At 43.4% G+C, this 21,731-nt stretch overlaps 1 protein-coding gene across 6 annotated transcripts in view; it reads right to left on the reverse strand.

The window, feature by feature from the left end:
* ARHGEF3 (Rho guanine nucleotide exchange factor 3) overlaps positions 1–21,731 on the reverse strand; it is a 315,821-nt gene that overhangs the window by 170,738 nt on the left and 123,352 nt on the right. Inside the window, exon 1 of one of the 6 annotated variants that reach the window (XM_043441933.1) lies at positions 2,571–2,814. The exons of the other annotated variants lie outside the window; for them this stretch is intronic. Within the exon in view, the coding sequence (XP_043297868.1) occupies positions 2,571–2,621 (51 nt within the window). The 5' untranslated portion in view covers positions 2,622–2,814. Of the gene's footprint in view, positions 1–2,570; positions 2,815–21,731 lie in introns of those variants that run through there. 6 annotated transcript variants of the gene reach the window in all.

Raw genomic sequence — 21,731 nt, forward strand, 5'->3', positions numbered from 1 at the left:
AGGCACTAAACTCACCCATTGTTTCTCTCCCAGTGGACGCACAGGGTCACCACCCTGGCCTTGCCCTCTCCGAGTCATACCGATGAGTGTTCCATCAAGACAGGCCTTTTTTAGGATCTGGCTTGAATCAACTTCCCCTTCCACAGCACCCACTTGGGGTGTTCTGGGAAAGGTGGAAAAGCACAGCGGGAATTGGGGCTGTAAAATGAAGTACTGACTTCTCTGTGTAACACCTGCCTCCTTCCCTCCACAAGATCCAATCAGGACCACGTTGCACTTGAGATATAAGACGTTTTACAGCCCTATGGTCGCTGAGCTCTTAGACACTATGGACTCATTTCTCTGGGAGCCACTGACACCTATGGTCAGTAAGACCTGGGACACGGGTCACGCTGGCTGAGTGGGTTCTCTGCTCTCAGCACTGCGATGAGTCACTTCACTTACCCCTCAAGACAACCCTATAAGGTGGGCACATTTGATTACCCCCACTTTACAAGGAGAAGACACATTGATAGGTTTGGTAATGTGCTTGGGATTACATGGCTAGCAAGAGGCAAATCTGGGACTGAAACCTACAATTATGTGGTTCTAAATTCCTGCCCTTAACTGTTACACTCTACCATTCCTGCACAGATACACAGCTCCCTTGGCCAAACCTCAGAAGATGGATTTATGAGACCTTTCAAGGGTTTCTCCCTTCCCTTTCTCTCTATTCACATCCAGCTCCCAACTGCCTCTCCCACACCCAGACTCAACTCTTCCAGATCCCTGCTCTAGAGACTCTCAGAGCCAAGAAATACAAATTCATTCAATAATATTTTCAAGAGCGGAATAAAGGTCAATAGCCAGGCAGCCAATTACATTTTGAGTTCAAGTACATATACCTGGGGAAATGTGTATGTAAAAGCACTTATTAAATCACTTGACTTTGAAACAGGAAAGACAGGAGAACTATTTTTTACTTTTTGTTTAAAAGTCATACCTTAGGTTCATATCAGAGTTGAAATGAGTTTAGAGACATCTCTGTTTCACAGGTGTGAAACTGAGTCCAGAGAAGGCAGTGACTTGTCGTAGATGCCTCTTATGTAGGTGCTAATTGGACCAAGGCAAACATCAACCAAAATGAGCTTATTTGCACACCGACTGGAGACCAAAGTGTTATAGAAGATGCCACACTTGATAGGAGATATATGAAGGCCCCTGTCATTAAAATCGTCAAGTGCACCCATGGCCAAGAATGTCATTTCTGGATCCGTTCTGCCTGAGCTTGAAGCCTGACCCACTGCTAACCATCAAGGAGATCAGGAGCAGAGTATTTATCCTCGCCACATCCGAGTTTCACCATCTGCAAAGTGGGGATGATGATAACAGCCAACCCCTACAGTGACGTAAGAATTTCATGAGCTGATGCAAGTAACGTGAACACTAATACACATTAGCTATTACTGTAATATTTTTATTAATATTATATTAACTATCCCTGAAGTATAGTAAATCATACAAAATAATTTCCATATCTAATAACTGCTATCCATATCTGTATTACTAATTTCCATATCTCAAAGGCTTAAAATTTATTCTTTACAGGGTGAGTGAATAGCAAGGTGAGTGAGATGGGAAAGGAAAAAGATAGTAAAACGACACATATCACATGAAAAGATTAAAAATGTATGTCTATAATGGCCATGTACAAGACTTGGAATTAGTATTACAAACATCAGTCTTAGAAACACAATTCTGGTCAAAGAAACAGAAAAAGCAATGAGGATTTTCTTTGAAACATAGTTTTGGCTTATCCAAAGCTTTAACACTTACCCACAAACAAAAGGAGTAGAGAGAGTACGCTTCTGGGCTCCTAATCACTCTTCTGCCCATGGAAACATAACATTTCCAGCCACTTCTGAAATTACTCAAACAGGCACCAATACTACTAATGAGAATACCAGGGAGTCTGAGTCTCCCCTGGTATTATCTGGCCTCATCTTCCCAACGGTGAGCACATTCAAAACACCAGAATTTTAAGGAAACTTACAAAAAAAAAAAAAAAAAATTGCTCCACACAGATTGAACTTCCAAAACTGAGTTTAGGCATCTTCAAGTCCAAAGAAGAGAAGGTCACGAAAATCCACTTTGCTATTTAAACACACACACACACACACACATACACTCACTCACTTTTTCCTTCCCATTTAATGAAAACCCATGTCTTGTAAAAATTGAAATACTGGCATGGTGGAGCAAAGAACGAAAGCCCCCCTCCCCTTGCTCTCTTCCAATCACAGATGCTAAGGGAAGCGCTGCCCGCGAGGCACTCCACATAACTCATCGTCCCCACCAAACACAAACATCTGCCGTCTGAGGCCCAACTGCACAGCCCTTTTCTGATTCACGTACTTCAGCGAGGCAGAAGTGGCCTCCACCGTCCAGGTGCTCTGAGCGGCTCCTTGATCAGTTTCTTGGGAGATGCAGACAGCTGCCCCCTCCCACACCTCAGCTCCTGGCATGGTCCAGCCAGGCTTGGGCGGGAACTGCGAGCCCATCCACCCCTGGTCCTGCCGCAGGGAGCTTACCTGAGTACGAACAAAGAAACAGCACCACACCATGGGGCGCTCCGACCTCATCCACACAGAGTCCCCCGCCCCGAGCTGCGGCGGCGCCCTTCAGACGGGATTCTCTGAGCAGAGCAGAGCATGGTTTCCCTCAAGGAACTCCTCCCCACTACTTGGGCTGCATGACAGGAAGTGACAGGGGGCCATCAGTTACATTGTCAGAAGCTGAGAACCACACCAGCCCCGGAGCTCCCCACCTCCAGCGGTTTCCTTGCCGGCTGCTGCTTTTTCAGAGCACCCTGCCTCCTGGCACTCAAAGGCACACCAGAAACTCAGTTTCTGGCTGGCAACTCCCAGCCTGGAAGGAACAACAATGCTTAAGTGGGCCGCCACCTAAAGCCATGCTGGGCATTCCGGCAGCTCTAAAGGGCTCACTGCCAGGATACCATGCTTTGTAGACCCAAACGTTGGGGTGAAATGGATAGAGAAGGGACACTGGGAGGAGAACTGTGTGTGTGTTCAAAGAGGAATCAACAGTCCACTTGAACTTCACCCAAGAGTCAGGGCCCTGCCCGGCATGCGAAGCCTACGCTGAATCCTAATTTCATAGCAACTCAACAAATGAGAGTGATGGTAAACACCCCACCCATCCGTTCCTTTCTTTTTTTTTTTTTTTTTTTTCCGTTCCTTTCTTTTTTTCCTAGACAAATTTTCCCTTCAGAGCCCCTTTGAAAGAGTTGCTTCTGGAAACCTCTCTTTTAGCTTTTAACAGGACTAACAAAAGGCCTTACTGCTCGCCTCAGAGCCCTTACGGAAACAACTAGTGGCTGACATTTCTCATTTTATAAACTGGGGATGTCACCAATGAACACCGTGCCCTAGTCCCCTGCCTTTGACAAGGCCCAGACTTACTGGGTGAGACAGTCACGTGAACTAAAAGATTTCCGATGGAAACCATGCCTATTCAACCCTTCACCACAAACAAATCAATACCCTTACCCTTCCAGCACAGTGGCAGAGGGACTTGAACCCAAGGAGACATAAATCCATAACTTAATTTTTATTTTTTAGTTCTCTGATGGGGTGGATATTCGATTTGCAACCATCTTTCTAATTGTAACTTTCGGCAGAAAGATTTAGCCCAGGACTTCCCAAGGCATTCTTATAAATGCACCGATTTTTAAGAGCCTTTGCCTGTCTTAGCCCTGAGTACTATGGGGGGGGGACTCATCAAAGACAGAGGATTCATTTGATAAGCTTCGATCCAAGACTCAACCTCAGAGCTTAACAGAAATGCTCTCCCCGCCCACTCTTGGGCCAGCAGCCAGGTGCTAACATTCAGTCTCTGAAGAATGCGTTACATAAGCATGCGACGGAAGGATGCGCCAGGCTCTGGCAGTGCATAGATGAACCAAAGATGACCAGAGAACAAAATAAATGTCGCCAGGAATTTGCAAAAAGTGTTGAGGGAGTCAAGAAATTACTGAGCCTGGCAAATGCATTTTTCATAGGGACAAATTCTGGGAAGGCTTCTTAGAGCCAGAGACACATGGGCAAGATTCTGAGGGGTGTTCTAGGCAGAACGGGCAAGGGCAAGGGCAGTGGGGTGCAGACCCATATGAGTGCTTAGGAAGAAAGGCAAATACTTTGAAAGTACTGCTATGACGGGCCTGCGTCCTGCTTCAGAGAGCGTGACGGGGGTCCCACCTGTCTGGAGAAAGAGGGAAGTGAAATCCCTGTGAAAAGGCTCAAGCCCTCAGGCAAGCCATGTGGGTCACCTCAAGGCCTATATGTGGTACCTCCTTGGCCAGGCGCCCAGGAAATAAAGTGTGAAAATCAAACAGCGGTGTCCACAAAAGATGGGCTTCAGCTTGTCCTCAGGATCCTCTATTTTCCAAAGCAAAGCTGGGGTAAGCAGCGCTATCGGGGGAAGGGGAAGTGTTCCTAAAAAGGCTTCCTGCTCTGGCCTCGCGCATAGAAATGGTCCTGATGTGCACAGTCCTGTAAGTAAGCTAAGCTTAACCAGCCCTGGCAGTAGCTCAACTAATGAAGAATGTCAATTCTCTGAGGACCAAGGAATCAAGGGTCCTTCCCCATAAGCGCAGGCACTCGAATCCTGGAGGAATTTCCCTCTGTGGGGGCCCCAGCCACCAAGAGTAGGATCCACTCCAGGCAGGAGCCAAAGGCAATGTGAGGTGACCACAGGGTTCTGGAGTTTCTTTCTTTCCTGGGGGAGGAAGGGTACATTCACATGAACTAATCCTAGAATGATTAAGCCTAACTTCCGGGCTGCTGACTGTGAATGAGAAAGAAGAATCGAAACCTGTGGGCTGCAGCACGTTGTGGAAGAGGTGAAACTTGAGTGGGCTCCGGGGCAGGTAGCCACGGCAGAGGGAGGGAGGGCGGGAGGACCAGCAGAGCCCCTGGCGGGAGAAAAGGGCAGAGCCTGCCAAAGGGAAGGGAAGAGCCGGGCGCAGCCCTTCCCTCTGATGCCCCTGCTTTGACAGGAAGAACAACTCCCGTAATAAGATTGCCTGGGCAGAAGGCACCTCGGAGGAACGTTTCCACAATGAGGCTCCTGCCCTGGAGGGCTTAAGCTCATTTTGAGCATTATAATGAGAGCTTATAAACTTGGGATGTGGGTTTTCTCCAGGTGGCATCTAAGATACCATGGACTATTCAAACACCTTTTTCTACTGATTTTTACATTTTTAAAGTAACATAGTGTCATTATAATACATTTGAACCACACAGAAGTATATAGTGTAACAAGTGAATCTTCCCAAAGGCCTCGCTTTTTGTCTCACCACAATCCCACTTGCCAGAGGCACTGTGTCAAAACCAGAGGCAGGTAAGTAAAAATTGCTCAGTCGTGTCCTACTCTTTGCGACCCCATGGACTTCAGCCTGCCAGGCTCCTCTATCCATGAAATTCTCCAGGCAAGAATACTGCAGTGGGTTGCCATTTGGGGTGAACAAGCCTAAACGCTTTTAGGACCAGGGGGTAAGGGATGGGAAAGAAGTGGCTTGCCAGGCACTGGACACCACCGAGAGTACTTGCCTTAGCAAAGTTCCAGCTTATTGAAGTCCCAAGGGACGAATGGCCCAAGTGAACAGATGTTCCAAGTTTTTAAGAGAAGCTGGGAATTTCAGGTTTTACATGAAATCTCCCAATTTTTAAATGCTGGCATCTAATTCATCTTTTTTTTTTTTTTTTTAAATTCTGTACAAGCCACACAAAGCACGGTTGCTGGTGGATTTGACCCAAGGGCCACCAGTTTGCTACCATTGCTGGTGATCCTTTAGACATTTCCTTCCATCTAAACACACGCAAACTTGTGCTTTATCACTTTTAAAATATATTTGTCAAAAATGCAATGCTAACATTACTTTAGCACTTGCTTTCTTCACTTAATATCATCTTTCCACACTGTTCACATCTTGGACTGCTCTGCAAAGCACTCCACGGTATGGGAGTGCCTTTGTTCATCAGCTCCCGCCCTGTGGTCAGAAGTGTTAAGAGACACACTTGAAATGTCACCTCTCAGCTGCTCATTCCTAACAATGTAACTCATGATGAAAGTGCACCTATGCACAGGTATTAAAAGGTCCTAAAGCCACAATCACTGAAGCCATTAATGGTGACTGCAGATTTTCGATGTTTTAATGTGAGAACTTTCTAATTTGATCTTCACAACTATCTCAAGGTGGGTCTTACTATTATCTCTACCATATAGATTTTTAAAAAGCTTGAGACTCAAACCAGTGGTGTTAAGCCTGCCCCAGAGGGCCTAGAGGTGGCAGGGTTGGGCCGGGAACCAGGTGGGCTGACCTCAGAGCTCCTGCTATCTGCATATAGCCCTAGGACAGACTGCCCAAAACCTGCCCTGGGATCCTCAGAATCTGACATACAGCAAATGTTGACTGCAAACTACTGGAGGAAAGAAGAACCACTAACAAACAGGACAATTCAGTTCTTAGAAAGAAAAGGCTCATTTTAAAGTTCTACTTCATACTCAGTCAAAATATATTCTACATAGAGTGAGACGTTAAAAAGGAAAAAGAAAAACTATGAGATTCTGGGGGTGGGAGTTCTCAGGGTATGATACTTTTCTTTAAATATGTGAAACCTGAATCATTATATATTATCAATGGGAAACTACCTACAAGGCATCTATAGGTTTGCCAAAAAGGTCCCTGTTCTCCCACACCTGGTGAATAACTACAGTGGTAGCAACTTCTTATTGAACTCCAAACAGACTAGCCCCAAAATGGGGGCCTCATTAAGACCACACCCCCCACTTCCTTGTGTCACTAGAGCTCAAAGTGTTGTGTTTCTTATGCTGTTAGCCTATTAACTTACAGCAGGTTCTGTTGAGAGGTTTCAAGCCACTTTCTCACCAAAAATATTACTAAAAAAAATTCATTAGGGCTGTCATAAGTTCATTTACATAAAACAAAATGGTGAGATTTCAGCAGAATTATTTCTTCATTAAAAGCTGGTGACTAATGGTGGTTGTTTCCACTCAAAATTTTATTCTGATTTCTTTTATTCAACCTCTTTCCTATGTGCACCCAAGAAGCCATAGATTTCACATAAGTTCAGAAGTTGTCTGGGAATTTCAGGGCCTGTGACCATATTCCCGTTGATGCCTTACATTTTAAAATAATTCCACAAATTGAATTGAAAAATAGGTAGCAAAACAATCCCATTAAAATGGAGTGGAAGCAGTGACCAAATTAAAATAGTATACTGCACCTTGCTTTAGCCAAGTTTCCAATGTTAGAAAAGTGTTACCTCACAGATCTTAGTTTCTGAGGCTGTTGTCAAATTCAAATTAAGACTAGGAAGAAACAAAGTTTATGCTGTAGTGGAGAGGGGAAGTACAGTAATACAGGAAGGCATAATGCATGGCAAGCCAGTGGGAAATAAAGAGAACTTCAAAGTGTTTTAGAGCCTGAGAGTTTACTCATGGTCGCACATTTTTATTGCATAATTTCATATCTACTCCTTGGTGCTGGAAGTGTGGTTAAATTAAGCAAAACTTGAACAAGTACTCTGTCCCCCTCACCATGAACAAGTTGGGGCGTCCTGGGAGAGCAGGTCCAGACTCCACACCAGGTCAGTGTTGGTTAGAAGCAAGATGGTTTGACTTAAGAGACTGCTACCATTTGAAAATGCCGATGTTCTTCTAGAGTCCTCCTGAATATCTCAGCTCAACAAGATAACAGCATGCTGAGGAGAATGTGAGAGCAGACCTGGCTGCTCTCAAGTCAAGAATGAATAAATAGAAAAGTCTTCATCTATAGCTGCATCACAAGAGCTAAAAATAAAAGAGGCTTGAGCATGGAGGTCTCAACAGATTGCTAATTCTGAGGGCTTATCTTGCTCGTTTTGTTACGAGCAATAGCTTCGATCAGTTTTTTTTTCTCTAAACAAATCTGAACTTTTATTTATCACATTCCTCTCATGATTTTGGCAACCAACATATAGATGCTATTTTTGAAAAGCAAATGAAAAATAAGGAGAGCCATCTTCTGATGTGCCCTGTGAAATAGCCACTAACCTAGCCTGGTCCTTGGGGTTCTACCTCCTTTAAGAGCATGAGCAAGGAAGCCTGAAGAATTTCTGCATGGAGCAGGCTGGGGCGCTTGCAAGAAGCTCACTCAATTTCTTAGAAACATGAATACCCTGAATACAGTTTTTTCAAAGGACTCTCAAATCCTCTTTGTTAAACTATCAGTTAAAAGTGAAACTCCAGCAGGCTGCTGACCTCTAACCAATTCTTAGGAAAAAAAAAAAAAGGTTTAAAAACTGATTAGCTGATATCTATCAGCCAAAGAGCTTCCTTCCTTGGAAATGAGGCTTATTCTTTGGCATTAAACTGTCAAAACTGGTTAGAAGTAGAAAACCTAAATATGAGGAGGGTGGTACTCCTACCACTTGAATACTCAGGAGGCATTTGGAAAGTAATTTGCTTTTATCAAAAAACACTTCGTGACAAACTGAATGTCCGAGTTAAAAATACATAACCAAAGCAGAAATCATTCTTTTAAAGAAGTTTCTCCCTAGTATTTTGATTCCAGATATCTCCTTAGGGATAATTTCTGAGAACAACTGGCTGGCTGGAATGATGGACAGTAAATTAATAGGGGAGCTCTGTGATATTTGGCTCTGCCGTTTACTAGTTGAATGATCTGGTAAGTCACTTCTTAACTTCCTTGACTCTTAGTTTCCTCATCTGTAAAACAGGAATAACGATTTTTCAAGCAGAAAAGGAAGGTTTTTGGTGTCATTATAGACACTGCTTCAGGTCTTCCTCTGAGCAAACTGAAAAGTTGCTACCAAATCTAAGATAGCTTCATTTTCATCTTGATTTGAAAGAGAGTAAGAAAAAGGCAAAGGAAATTGGCAATTTCTTATTTTTTTCCTCTTCCTTCCAATAGGTGGGAAAATGGGAAGGTGGTTAAAACTCAAGTCCCGTTTATTTTTCAGATGTTATAATGCTGACTTCCTTGAAATCCTTGTGTCCATCAAAAAAATCGAAAGCTTCGATGAAAACACTTCCAACAAAATACCGAGAGATTGAAAAGCGTGTATACATACATGACTCAGCGTTGATTCTGCCTACACAACAGTGAAAGTGGTTTTTTTTGGTTTTTGTTTGGTATATATCTATGTATACTAGAAGAATAAATATTGTTACTTTCCCCTTAAATCCAAATCAGAAAGGAATCACCCGAACACTGGAAACCAGCAAACCAAGTGGGAGGTAGTCAGAAAAGCCTTCCTTCCTCCCAGCTCCCACCCGAGGGAAGCTGCTTCTGAGTGGAAGCTCAATGCCTCCTCCCAGTTAGGGCTCTGCCCCGGAGGCTGTCCCTTTAAATCAGACTTCCTGGTAAGACTCAGAGATTTCCGCATGCAGCTTCCTGGAGACAATATAAGATAAACAATAAACTTTGCAGCAGAATCTTAGACAATAAGCCCCACGTGGCCATAACAAGAAGCAATTATAAGCACTGACAATGGCCAGGGCATTTCCAACAGGAATGCAAATCTGTGATAAACATGGGAGAAACATGCTACCCCACACACCTGCACAAATGAAACTAATTTTTTTTTTTTTTTAAATAGCCCCTAGCCTTTCATCAGACTGAGAAATAGCTGCTTCCAAATTTGGCACTGCTTTTTGAAAAATCACTGTCTAAGAGAAAAGCAATCGGCTCTTACTTAAAGTGCCACTGCCTATTAGATGCACACTGAGGCCGTGGGACCCTGTGAGTCACTTACTCCATGTGTCCCTGTGAGGGACATTCACCACCCTCGGGATGCTCTGCAGCTCACTGCCCCCTCCACCCCAGGTTGAGGGAAGCCCCACTTCATGAACCAGAGCCCACATTCTACCAGAGGAGATGAGGGCGCCATACACTTGCTTTCCGAGTTTCCCTGGCAGCTGGGCACGAGTGAGGTGCTGGCAATCGGAGACTCCCACCCCAGACTGGGCATGAGAAGCTGGCAGGGAAAGCAGCGGGGATACTGCAGAGTGTTCCAGTGAGGGTGGGGGCAGCTCGCAGAGGCAGCAGTGAGGGCAGATCAAGTGGCCGTGTCCTGTAATGGGTGCTGGCGGAGCAGACCATGCTATGCACACCTGCCCGGCAGTGGCAGCAGCGGTAATCTGGCAGGAAATGTTTGGTAGTATAATCTGGGTTGTTCCCGATTCCCTGATCCTTCCTAAATTCTCTGAGCTTCCGATATCTAGTCAATTCATTTTCTGCTTAAGTCAATCACAACTGGGTTTTATTGCTAGGGGTTAGCTCAAGCGCACAGAACACAGGGTGGGCTAGAACTGGAGGAATCCAGAAACCAACCCCAAAGAATGATTCTGAGCGTAAGGACTGAATATATTCTTTCACACTTCCAATTCAATCCAATTACTGCCCTTCAGCCTGCAAGGCCCTGTATCCCTGTCTCCCTGCTGGACCCCAATCTCACTCTACTCTCCTCCTTCCTCCTAAGCTCCAGGCACACATGCCGTTCCTTGTCAGATTCTTTTCTGCCTCAGGGCCCTTGCACTTTCTCTACTGCAAACTGTTTCCTCCAACTCTTCACACTGCAGCCGCATCCTCCTCATAGTTCAGTCACAGCTTACAGGAAGCCTTCAATGACCCGTCTGTCTAAAGGACCACACCCCACACCTCACCATCTTATCCTTTATCACAACACCCAGTTAATTTCCTTTCCAGCACACATCCTGTGATTAATTTATTTCATTATTAGTAACAATAATAACCACCATTGATTAAGAGGCTTGTTATATGCCAGACACTAGATGTGCTCTAGTTGTTGTTCAGTTTCACTAACTCATGTCCAACTCTTTGCGACCCCACGGACTGCAGCACACCAGACTTACCTATCCTTCACTATCTCCTGGAGTTTGCTCAAACTCATGTCCATTGAGCTGGGTCATGGTATCCAATCATCTCATCCTCTGTCATTCCTTTTTCCTCCTGCCCTCAATCTTTCCCAGCATCAGGGTCTCTCCCAATAAGTCGACTCTTTGTATCTCAGTGGCCATGTATTGGAGCTTCAGTCTTTCCAATGAATATTCAGGGTTGATTTCCATTAGGATCAATTGGTTTGATCTCATTGCAGTCCAAGTGACTCTCAAAAGTCTTCTCCAGCACCACAATTCAAAAGCCCCAATTCTTCAGTGCTCAGCCTTCTTTATGGTGCAACTAACATCCGTACATGACTACTGGAAAAAACCACAGCCTTGACCATACAGACCTTTGCTGGCAAAGTGATGTCTCTGCTTTTTAATACACTGTCTAGGTTTGTCATAGCTTTCCTTCCAAAGAGCAAACATCTTTAATTTCACGGCTGGAGTCACCGTTCACAGTAACTTTGGAGCCCAAGAAAATAAATCTGTCACTGTTTCCACTTTTTCCACTTCTATTTGCCATGAAGTGACAGGACTGGATGCCATGATCTTAGTTTTTTGGATAAGCCTGCTTTTTCACTCTCTTCTTTCACCTTCATCAAAAGGCTCTTTAGTTTCTCTTCACTTTCTGCCATTAGAGTACTATCATCTGCATACCTGAGGTTGTTGATATTTCTCCCAGCAAATCTTCAATCCAGCTTGTGATTCATCCAGCCTGGCATTGTGCATGATGTACTCTGCATATAAGTTAAATAAGCAGGGTGACAATATACAGCCCTCATGTACTCCTGTCTCCATTCTGAACCAGTCCATTGTTCCGTGTCCAGTTCTAATCGTTGCTGCTTAACCTGCATACAGGTTTTCCAGGAGACAGGTAATGTGGTCTGGTATTCTAACATGTTTTTAAGAATTTCCCACAGTTTGTTGTGATCCACACAGTCAAAGGCTTCAGACATTATATTAAACTCATTCAATTCTATGGTCACCCTATGAGATAGGTACTTTTTTTTACCCTTCACTTACAGATAAGGAAATAGGCTCAGAGGGGTTAAGGAATTTTTCCAGCATGGCAGTGATGCAAAGAGGTTTTGAACCCAGGCCTGCGGCATGGGATCTCACCACAGGGCTCATTGAAGCAGCTGTCTGACAGCAACAGAATGAGACAGGGCCACAGTGCCGGCTCTGGAGCCACAGGGCTGACCCAGCCTCTCCCGGAGCCCACAGCCTCACATTTCACATCTTACACCACATGTTCTGTCTACTTTCCAAGGATCCTTCTTATGGAAGAAATGCAGCCAGGTGTGTGTAAAGAGGGTGAGGAAGTCCTTCACTCAACAGAGAAGTGCCTAGCTGTGTGCTGAGTCAACATACAAAACTACCACGGAGATGCTCACGGGCCAGGGACACAGGCCTGCCAACAATGCTGGCTGCTCACCCTGCCACTTTCCACAGTCCTGGAGCAGCAGGCACATGCAGGGATCACCAGCGACTATTCTCACGTTTCCCCAGAGTGAGAGCACCATTTGAACAGGGTGTTGGGAACGTGTAGGAGTTGCCAGGCTGAGGGGAGGAGGACCAGAACAAAGAAGAGGAGGCGGGACAGCACGGTTCATCCAGGAAGAGATGACACATTCAAAGGGCCTGTGGAAGGGGCAGGGTGGGAAGGCCTGGAGACAGAAGGCTGGAACAAGGCAGGAATGCCAACTCTACCCTGTAGAAAACGGGGCAACCCAAGTTTTTTTTGGCAAGGACAGACATGACCAGATAAAAATTCTTTTTCTGTCAGTAACAATGGCCATGGCTATATAACACCGGTGAGATGTTCTGGTTCTCTATTTGCTACACATTTTAAAGTACATGTGCATGAACTAAAAGCCAGGAACTGTAACAACCGCCACCAAGAATTCCATGTCTACGCTTCCTGACTCTGTCCCTCTGCTATATGAGAAGTGAGATAAATTCGCCGTTCCAACAGGAGTTAAGCACAGCCATCCCCTCCTGAACTATGAAACTACACAGAGCTCTCATGTCTGCAATTTATGGAGAAAAGAAGGAATCCCCCTGCTCCTTGACTGTGCAACTCCAACCACCTCTGCCCTCATTCCCCCAGTGGGATAACAAGAACCTCACCTCTGGGTTGTGTCATCGTTAAAATGAAAGACTGACTCTTACTTATTTTTAAGAATGTTTGAGTCCACACACAGAGCTTCCTATGTTGAAGGAGCCTCTGGGGAATTCAGGAAAAGTCCCCAGAGAGACCTTCTGAGACTCAGTGAGACCAGTACACAGTCAAGGGGAATGGTATGCTAAGTCTGCAGCTGAGGAGGTCTGGGAGCACCAAGGCCAGCCAAGATGGTAAGGGCACAGCATTCGGAAAGTAGGTCGGAAATCAATGGAGGCAGTTGAGCAGAAGGACTAGGAACAGGACTTCTAAGCCAAGCAACCTGGATTCAAATCTCAGCTCGACTACTTACTGTGATGCCTCAGGCAATTTACTTAATTTTTCTGTCTCTCAGTTTCATCATCTATTAAATCAGGATACTAAGAACACCCACCACAGATCAGTGTGAGGATCGAACAAGTCACTCAGTGCCTGGCACACGGTAAGTAGCAATAGCAGCTTTTGGAGACTGTGTATGATAAACAGTGAAATTCACAGCAAGATCATGGATACTAAACACCCACACGGGACAACAAAAAGCAATTGTAACTGCTGATGGTGGCTAGGACATTTTCAATAGGAATGCGAATCTATGCAAATAGCTGTTGCTACTATCATTATTTAAAATATATAATATTTATTATAATATATAATTATATATCTTGAAAAAACTTTATTTTTAAATCTTGGGTTGACCACAAAGTTCGGTTGAGTTTTTCCGTAAGATGTAATGGAAAAACCTGAACAAACTTTTGGTCTAATCCTCTATAACATAACACTGTGCTACAGAACACGTAATTATCACCTAATATAGTAATATAATTATTTTATTATGATTGGTTGTAACCTAATTTAAGAAAGAATGTGTCAACAAAAATGAAGGGTCTGAGGAGGGGATCCTCAGTAGCCTGTGCAGTGACTTTTGATCCCCTTCGGGTAAAGTGACAGAGACATCAATGTGGACTCCAGAGCCAATTTGTTGGGTCAGAGTCTGGGATTTGCCACCCATGAACTGCAGGCTCGGGAAAGTTACTTAGTCCTTAAAACCTTGAGTTTTTCATCTCTGCAAAGGAGATAACAGTATTAAATTCTTAGAGTTTGTACCAAGCACTGGTGCTGAAATTTATATGCTTTTTTCACAGAAAATCTTCCCAACAGCCATGTGAATCATATTATGATGCCTATTTTACAAGTGAGAAGACCCACAGCTCTGAGATGTTAATGAAATCACTGAAGGACACACAGAAAGTCTGACGCAAGCCAGCACTCTAAGCCAGCCCTCAAGTTCTGCAGACACAAGAAGCATGAGAAGGATGTACCACAGCTCCTCTGCAGGACGAGAGAGGTAACTACTGTATGCACAGGAATTATCCTTTAAGAAGGGTGTGTGTTTTCCACTGCAGATCCCTACCCTTCAGGCATTTGCTAGGCACTGAGATTCCCTGTTGTTAAACACCTATTATGCACCAGGCACCTTGCTGAATGTCCCATCGCATCACTGACATCTCATCACCATGGCAACATTCTGAGACAAGGACTGGAGGACACTGAGGCTCAGAGAGGTTGAGGTCCTGGCCCATGGTCACTGAGCTTGTCAGTGGCAGCATCCCACCACACGTCTGTGTCTGTCCTACTTTCACACAGGCTTGGAGACAGGCTCTGAAAACACCCCTTAATGTCCTTCACACGCCCCTTTCCCCCTCACTACCGCCCACTCTGAAAGCACAGAGCTACTTATTCTGTAGCAAGATAATGACCATGGGGGCCGAGCAGGGCCATGGCACAAACTATAATTACCACAGACAACAATTTGCATTCCAAATCTGAAATGTACTCAGGGCATCACTGGAGCCCTGTAATCTGTTTAGCCTCTCCCCAGATTTCTCTGGAAATGAAGACCGACTCAAGAAACTGAGACATGGTTGGGGGTGGGCGTCTGTTGGAAAATATGCCTCTGCCCCCAGCAAAGTGCCACCTGAGGAAAAACCATGCCAAAAAGTGGCCAAGGCTGGGCGGGATCTAATCCCCAGAGAGGTCAAATTCCTCTGTCACAGGACAAAGAAAACAACAACCAGGACAGGGGACACACTGCGCAAGACCGGCAAATAATTAAAGGCGGGAAACACAGGACATAACACATGGGCCTCAGTGCGAGGCACAGTGGACACCCATCCCTCCGTTATCACAACCTGCTGTCTTGCTGACGAGCCCCTTGTCAGGGTGAGGGGGCCTTCCCAGCACAGGGCCCCCACAAGCTCAGCAGGTTTATTATGTGCCCACTGTGAGAAAAAAATACAACCTCTGCTTTGGAGAAAGAGCTCCCAGAGGACCTCTCCATGAACACAGACTGCTATGATCTGGGTGCCGCCAGGTGGAGAAGGAGGGTGAGGCGGGAGGAGTCAGGGTGGAAGATCCCAGAATTCTCAACCCTGCCTGTGGCTTCTTTTACTCTGATCTGAACCACGGAGGCATTTGTACTAATAATTACAGCTTCTAGGTAAGTTTCTCGAGTCCCGGGTACTTGCTGACTGGGGTTCACCATAGCTCCACCTTCTTTTACTAGAGAAAGCAGACAGACCACATGTCTATTTCCATCACCCCTGATCCTGAGTGAAGATTTGCACGTGGAACCTCTACTGAGGTGACGTTACATCTCCAAGACTGCCTGAAAAACTAGAGTGTTTCTCACACTTTGATGTGCCTTCAGATCTCCTGGGCGTCTTGATAAAAATGCAGATGCCGATCAGGTCTGTAGTGGGGCCTGAGATTCGGCATTGCTCCCGAGCTCTTAGGGGCTGTTCCTGTTACTGCCCCATGGACCACACGCTAAGAACCTTTGCTAGGACACATACATGCTAGAGGCTTAAGCAGATAGAAACAAAAAAATTCATTATTTCCTATGTTTCCACAGTCACGATGTCAAGTGGTATCATTGTTCTAAGACCAACAGCGAAGAAGTAAATTCAAGCACTATGCATCTTTAAAGTTCCTATTTCCAACTTATCTCGGTGGTGGTGAATAGAATGACTGTCCTTGCAAGAAAACCTTATTGAAGGCTATCGACTAAGGAAAATCCAGCAGATTGTCCCTTGGCCCAAGTTTCTGGAACAGCCCTGGGTTCTCTGAGGTTCAGAGGGCAACACCGTTGAACATTACGCTTTCACTAGCATTCTCATCACTGATGTTTCTCTCCTTGTCAGTGGGGTGGCCAGTCCACTGTGTTCTAGACGCTGAGCCACCTGCCCCCTTAGCCCACCAGCATAGCTGGTGGGGACCTCTTCAGAACTTGAGCACTGTCTCCTCAGTCACAGGTTACACCATCCCAACCAGACAGGCAGCCTAATAAAATCATCCAACTAATTCAACACATGTTTTCTTTTTTTAATTTTTTTAACTGGCTGGAGCTGGCTGCCCTGTCCCATTATGCAACAGTAAACAATGAATTGTTGATAGCATCTCCTTACCGTTGCCAAAATAAACCCTGCCAGGCCAGCAGAAATGAGCCCAGTGACTCTAAGTAACAATAGTTGCATGGGTTTTGTTTACATAAACACAACTAACAACAGGTGAAAATGTTTTTATCTCCTCCTATTGCTAAACCAGAGACTTCTGAAATTGAGTTCTTCTAGAAATAAAACCAAATGTCAAATGTGAGAACAGAAGGCAGTTGAGTGGTGAACACCCGGAAAGCCACCTCTGTGTTTCCTACACAAACACACATGTAGACACAGATTTTTGGACCACTAAATCAACTGACTTATTTGTATTGTCTGTTTCTTGCCTCACAGGAAGGGTTTTTCTTTCCTATTCTTGTCCCCTGCACTTTTGGGCATTTGCCTTTTGACTTGGGTAGCAGAAGTATTTCTTAATATATTAAATAAGTTTAATATCATTAAATAACACAAAATTACACATAAGAGAGATAAGAAGCAACACTAGTCTCTAAATCAAAACCCTAAAATAGAAAAAAAAAAAAATGCCAGTGGACAAGGGAAGAGATCTCTCTACTTTATTTCTTAAAGTAGAGAGATGATGTTCAAAGACTAGGTAGGCTCCAGGGAGGGAGCCTGTGATGGACCATGTCAGAATGACTAATAAAACAAGATGGAGAAGCCACTTCCTGAGCAATGGGTTTGGAGAAAATGAAGAGCAAAGTGAGGACAAGCTGTTTAGTTGCACGCATGCAGGGCCTCTGAGTCACTCTGGATAATGAGATGAGTATATTTTTAAAAGAAGGAAAAAAGACACGACATCAAGACTGTTAGAATAGGCAGCAAGAGGCTTTATTATCTATCAAGAATAGCAAATCTTGTCCATTTGTACCAATTCTGTAGGCTTGAAAAGACCATTGCAGTCTCAAACTTTTTCCTTCCTTGAGAGAGAAGCTTTAGAATTTGGCCATGAGCCCCAAGAAAAACACCTTCAATTTTTACTACACAAATATTACAACAGGAAACATACTGTGGGACAAGAGGGCTTTTTAAAAAGGCAAGTATCTTTTTGACTCCTAAATTCCTAAGCCAAGTTTGCAATCGATTGTCCTCAGAGTTTCAATAATAAACTAAACCCATCCCACATTATGTAATTTTCTCTAATTCTCTCTATAATTCTAACATCACTTAGAATAAAGTGATATTTTATAGTATTGTCCCAAGCTATCATCCGAAACCCATTAAAAATAATGTGCCCCAATTGAGGAAGATACAACTGAGTTACCTATTAATTCTTTGGAATATTAACTCTTGGGGATGACTGTTTTAGGACTGTGATTTCTCTCTTGGCTGAGTACATGGTATTCATTCTTATTAAGGTGCTTTCCTCCCCTCTCAAATATTCAAGTAAGATTTATGGATTTTTTTTTTTTTTTAGTTGTTAGAAAAGGAAGACAAAACTCCTCCAACTTCACCTTTATCAAGTTCTCACATTTAAAACTCCTCCACAAACAGATGCCATTATTTTAAAATTCCATCTTAAGTAACCCTGGGATTTAGGCCAATTCATTGAGTTTCTGACTCAGATTTATTCCTGCTACAGATTTTTATTCTTAAACTTTTAGACCTAAAATTCCACTTAAAAATTATAGTTTGTCTTCTCACCTCGATTTTTCTTCTCTTTAATTATAAAAATTATGTAAGCATCCTGTAGAAACTTGGCAAAGTCAAAATAAAGCAAAGAAAAATATGTCACTTACAACCTCACAGAGAGGAAATCATTATTAACATTTTGGTATATTTTCTTTCAGTCCTCTAAGTGAACTTTTTCATAGCAGACTCATCACTATACATACAATTTTGTTTCCTGCCTTTAAAGCCATAACAACAAACATTTTTCTTGAATTAGCACTCTTCCTCAGCATCCCATTATGGCTGCATAATATGAACTCATATGGCTAAAACAATTTATACCAGCTGTTTCACATTATTGGACATTTACATTTTTCCATTTTTTTCTGTCACTATAATGACAACTGCACTAAACATTTCTGTCCATAAATCTTAATCCACATCTCTGGTAACTTCTTAGGGATAAATTCCTAGAAGTTGGACTATTAGATCGATAGCCATAACTTATATTTATGATTCTTGACACAAATAGCTTTCCAAAAAGATGAAGAAGTAACAGTGTCACTAAACATCGGTGACAGCATCCATCCTATGAGCATTAAAGTTATCACTTTTAAAAAGGCTGATTAATTCTGCAGCCTGAAAATGGTACCTTAAAAAATTTCCGATTCTTGGACTGACCTGCTGAGGTCAATGATTTCAAATGTTTCCTCAGTATCAGACTAATCTTTACCCTTCAAAATACAATGTTAATGTCTCTCACATACAAGAATGCAAACAAAACCACAAACATGAAAAGAATGTAGTCATTTGCTGGATGTTTTCATTGGGCAACTAAGGTGCTGTAGTTAAGAAGCCAAGAACAGCCAGTACGATGTACCAGTCTGTGGCTGTACGGAGAGACGCCCAGCACAGAGAGACACGAGCAAAATAAATTCAGAACTGAATCCACTGCCAAACTTCCTAAGATACATAAGATCTGAATTACCATAAGTCACACTTATCAGAAGGAATACATCAGAATGTTCAGGAATACATCCAGATTACATTTAAAATTCATGCAATAGCTTTTCCACAAGAAATTTTCTTTCCTCCCTCCAAACTGGTGCACATTCCCATATACATCAAGTAAGTTGTTTCTTTTTAACTTGATGGCACATTAATGCTAGAGCAAATGGTCCAGACTTAGTCTCTTATAATCCAAGGTCTGAACTGATCAACCTACAATATGGAAAAATATCAGATAAATGGAAACCTTTTCTACCATGCTGGAAATGGTTTGGAGTATCTTCCCCTCATTCTCTTTTCAGGAGATGTGCCCCACTTTCCCCAATGTTGTCCACAGCTCCTGCTAACTAGGGGTAATAGTAGCCATAGCGAGGGGCCAAAAAAGTATTTACTGAGCATCTAGTATGTCAAAGACCCAGTGCTAAACACTTAACATGAATTATTTAATGTAATTCTCATAAGAACCCTGTGAGTTAGATACATGTTTTATATGGGGAAATCTGAGTCCCAGTGGGTTTCCTTACTTGCCCACCCTGGTGAACAGCAGACCCCTTTGACCCTGACTCTCTGGCTGCAGATGACTGGACCAAGGAGGAGGGAAGCCCCTCTAGGAACCAGCCAGAAGGCTGCCCCCTACCTGCGAGGCTCAACACAAGAAAGACTATCTGAAGCAATCAGGGTTTTCTTAGGGATCTGGGGACAGGGCAATTGAGACTAGCCTGAGCTTTGAGAAAAAGAGATGCTAAAAGAGCACGTGAGGTTGGATCAGAGCTGGCATTGTGACAAACCCAACAGTAGCTCGTGCAAGAAGACACTGGGAGCAGGACTTACATATCAAAAGATGACAGCCAAGAGAGAAAGAATGAAGCCAACCCACAGAAAGAAATCCTTGGCTTCTGCAGCTATCATTCTCCTGTTAAATGGCACTTGTCTTGTAATGGGAGCAAGCACCTGCTTTCTGACAAGAACTCAGTCATTCCTCACTGGAATGGACTGTCAGCAGCATCCACCCTGTGCGGCAAGTCAGCACCATTTATTGCAAACAACCAATGCCATGTGCCTCTTAATGAGATGCAAGTAGCTGGCATCCCTTAGGATATTTTCCTGCTCAAAAGTGCTTAATCTGAAACAAACCAAGTCTTTTGACATACATTACCAGTGTTATAAGAAACATAAAGGACAGAAGAGCAAGTTAAATGACATCTTAGCTAAGCAATCAGATAAACTAAAATGTGAAATCCATTCTACAAGCAATTAGTCCGGTCTTTTAAAAAAAAATCAATGTCATAAAAAAAAAAAAAAAGAGGAATGACAGGACTATTCAAGGACTTAAAAGGACTAAAAAACACAGTAACAAAATGAAATCATGGTCCTCAACTGGATAAAAAAAAAAACCCACCAAACAAAAAATCCAACCAGATGCAATGCAAGGCCCTTGACTGTCTTAAGGGAAATCAGCTATAAAAGATAGTTGGGGAAATAGGAATACAGACTGAATGTTGGGGAATTAATAGTAGCTTTCTTAGGCCTGATAATGTAGGAAAATGTTCGTATTCTTAGGACACATGTATTAAAGAATTTAGAAGTGAAGTGTCATGACTGTCATACTTTGAAAAGATTTTGTAAAATTAAGCAGATTGTATAAACAATTAGAGATAGATAAACAGTTAAAGCCAAATGTTAGCAATTGTTGATTCTAGATGGTGGGTGTTCATTGTACTTACTTTTCAACTTCCCATATATTTAAAATTTTTCATAACAAAAAGTTGAAAAAGTAGCATACATAGTAAAAATAATCATCTTGGAAACCCCTTAGGAAGACATCAGGTGAAGCCTTATCATCCTTTTCTCAATAGACCACACTTAAGAGTTCCTTAAGGCTTCCCAAGTGGCTCAGCGGTAAAGAATCTGCCTGCAATGCAGGAACTACAGGAGACACAAGTTCGATCCCTGGGTCAGGAAGATCCCCCTGGAGAAGGGCATGGCAACCCACTCCAGTATTCTTGCCTGGGGAATCCCATGGACAGAGGAGCCTGGTGGGCTACAGTCCACGGGGTCGCAAACAGTCATGTCACACACATGACTGAAACAACTTTGCAAGCACGTATCAAAGGAATGATTTCAGTGAGCCCTAAGAGTTCCTACTTTACTGCTAGAACAAATATTGTACATACGTCTTCAGTTTAGCTCCTGACAAAGCTGTTGCTTGTGTTCAGGGGGAATGCAGCACAATAAATCCCTTCAAGATCTAGAATCACCATCACCCTACTAGGATCAACAGAGGAAAAAGCAGGTTTGCCACCCCATCCAACACTCCTTTTCTATGAGCAGGTTTAGCTGAACCTACATAAATGAAATACACATCTGATATACCTCTATCGCAACTTCCTCAAATCAGAACTACAATTTTAAACAAGTCTTCATCTGTCCATAGAAAAGTAATAGGCCTAATTCCCTGTCTTTTCCCAAATGGATGTAAGGTCAAATCATCCCTGAGGATATAAAAACAC

This window comes from Cervus canadensis, chromosome 22, assembly GCF_019320065.1.
Source record: "Cervus canadensis isolate Bull #8, Minnesota chromosome 22, ASM1932006v1, whole genome shotgun sequence".
Classification (NCBI taxonomy): Eukaryota; Metazoa; Chordata; class Mammalia; order Artiodactyla; family Cervidae; genus Cervus; species Cervus canadensis.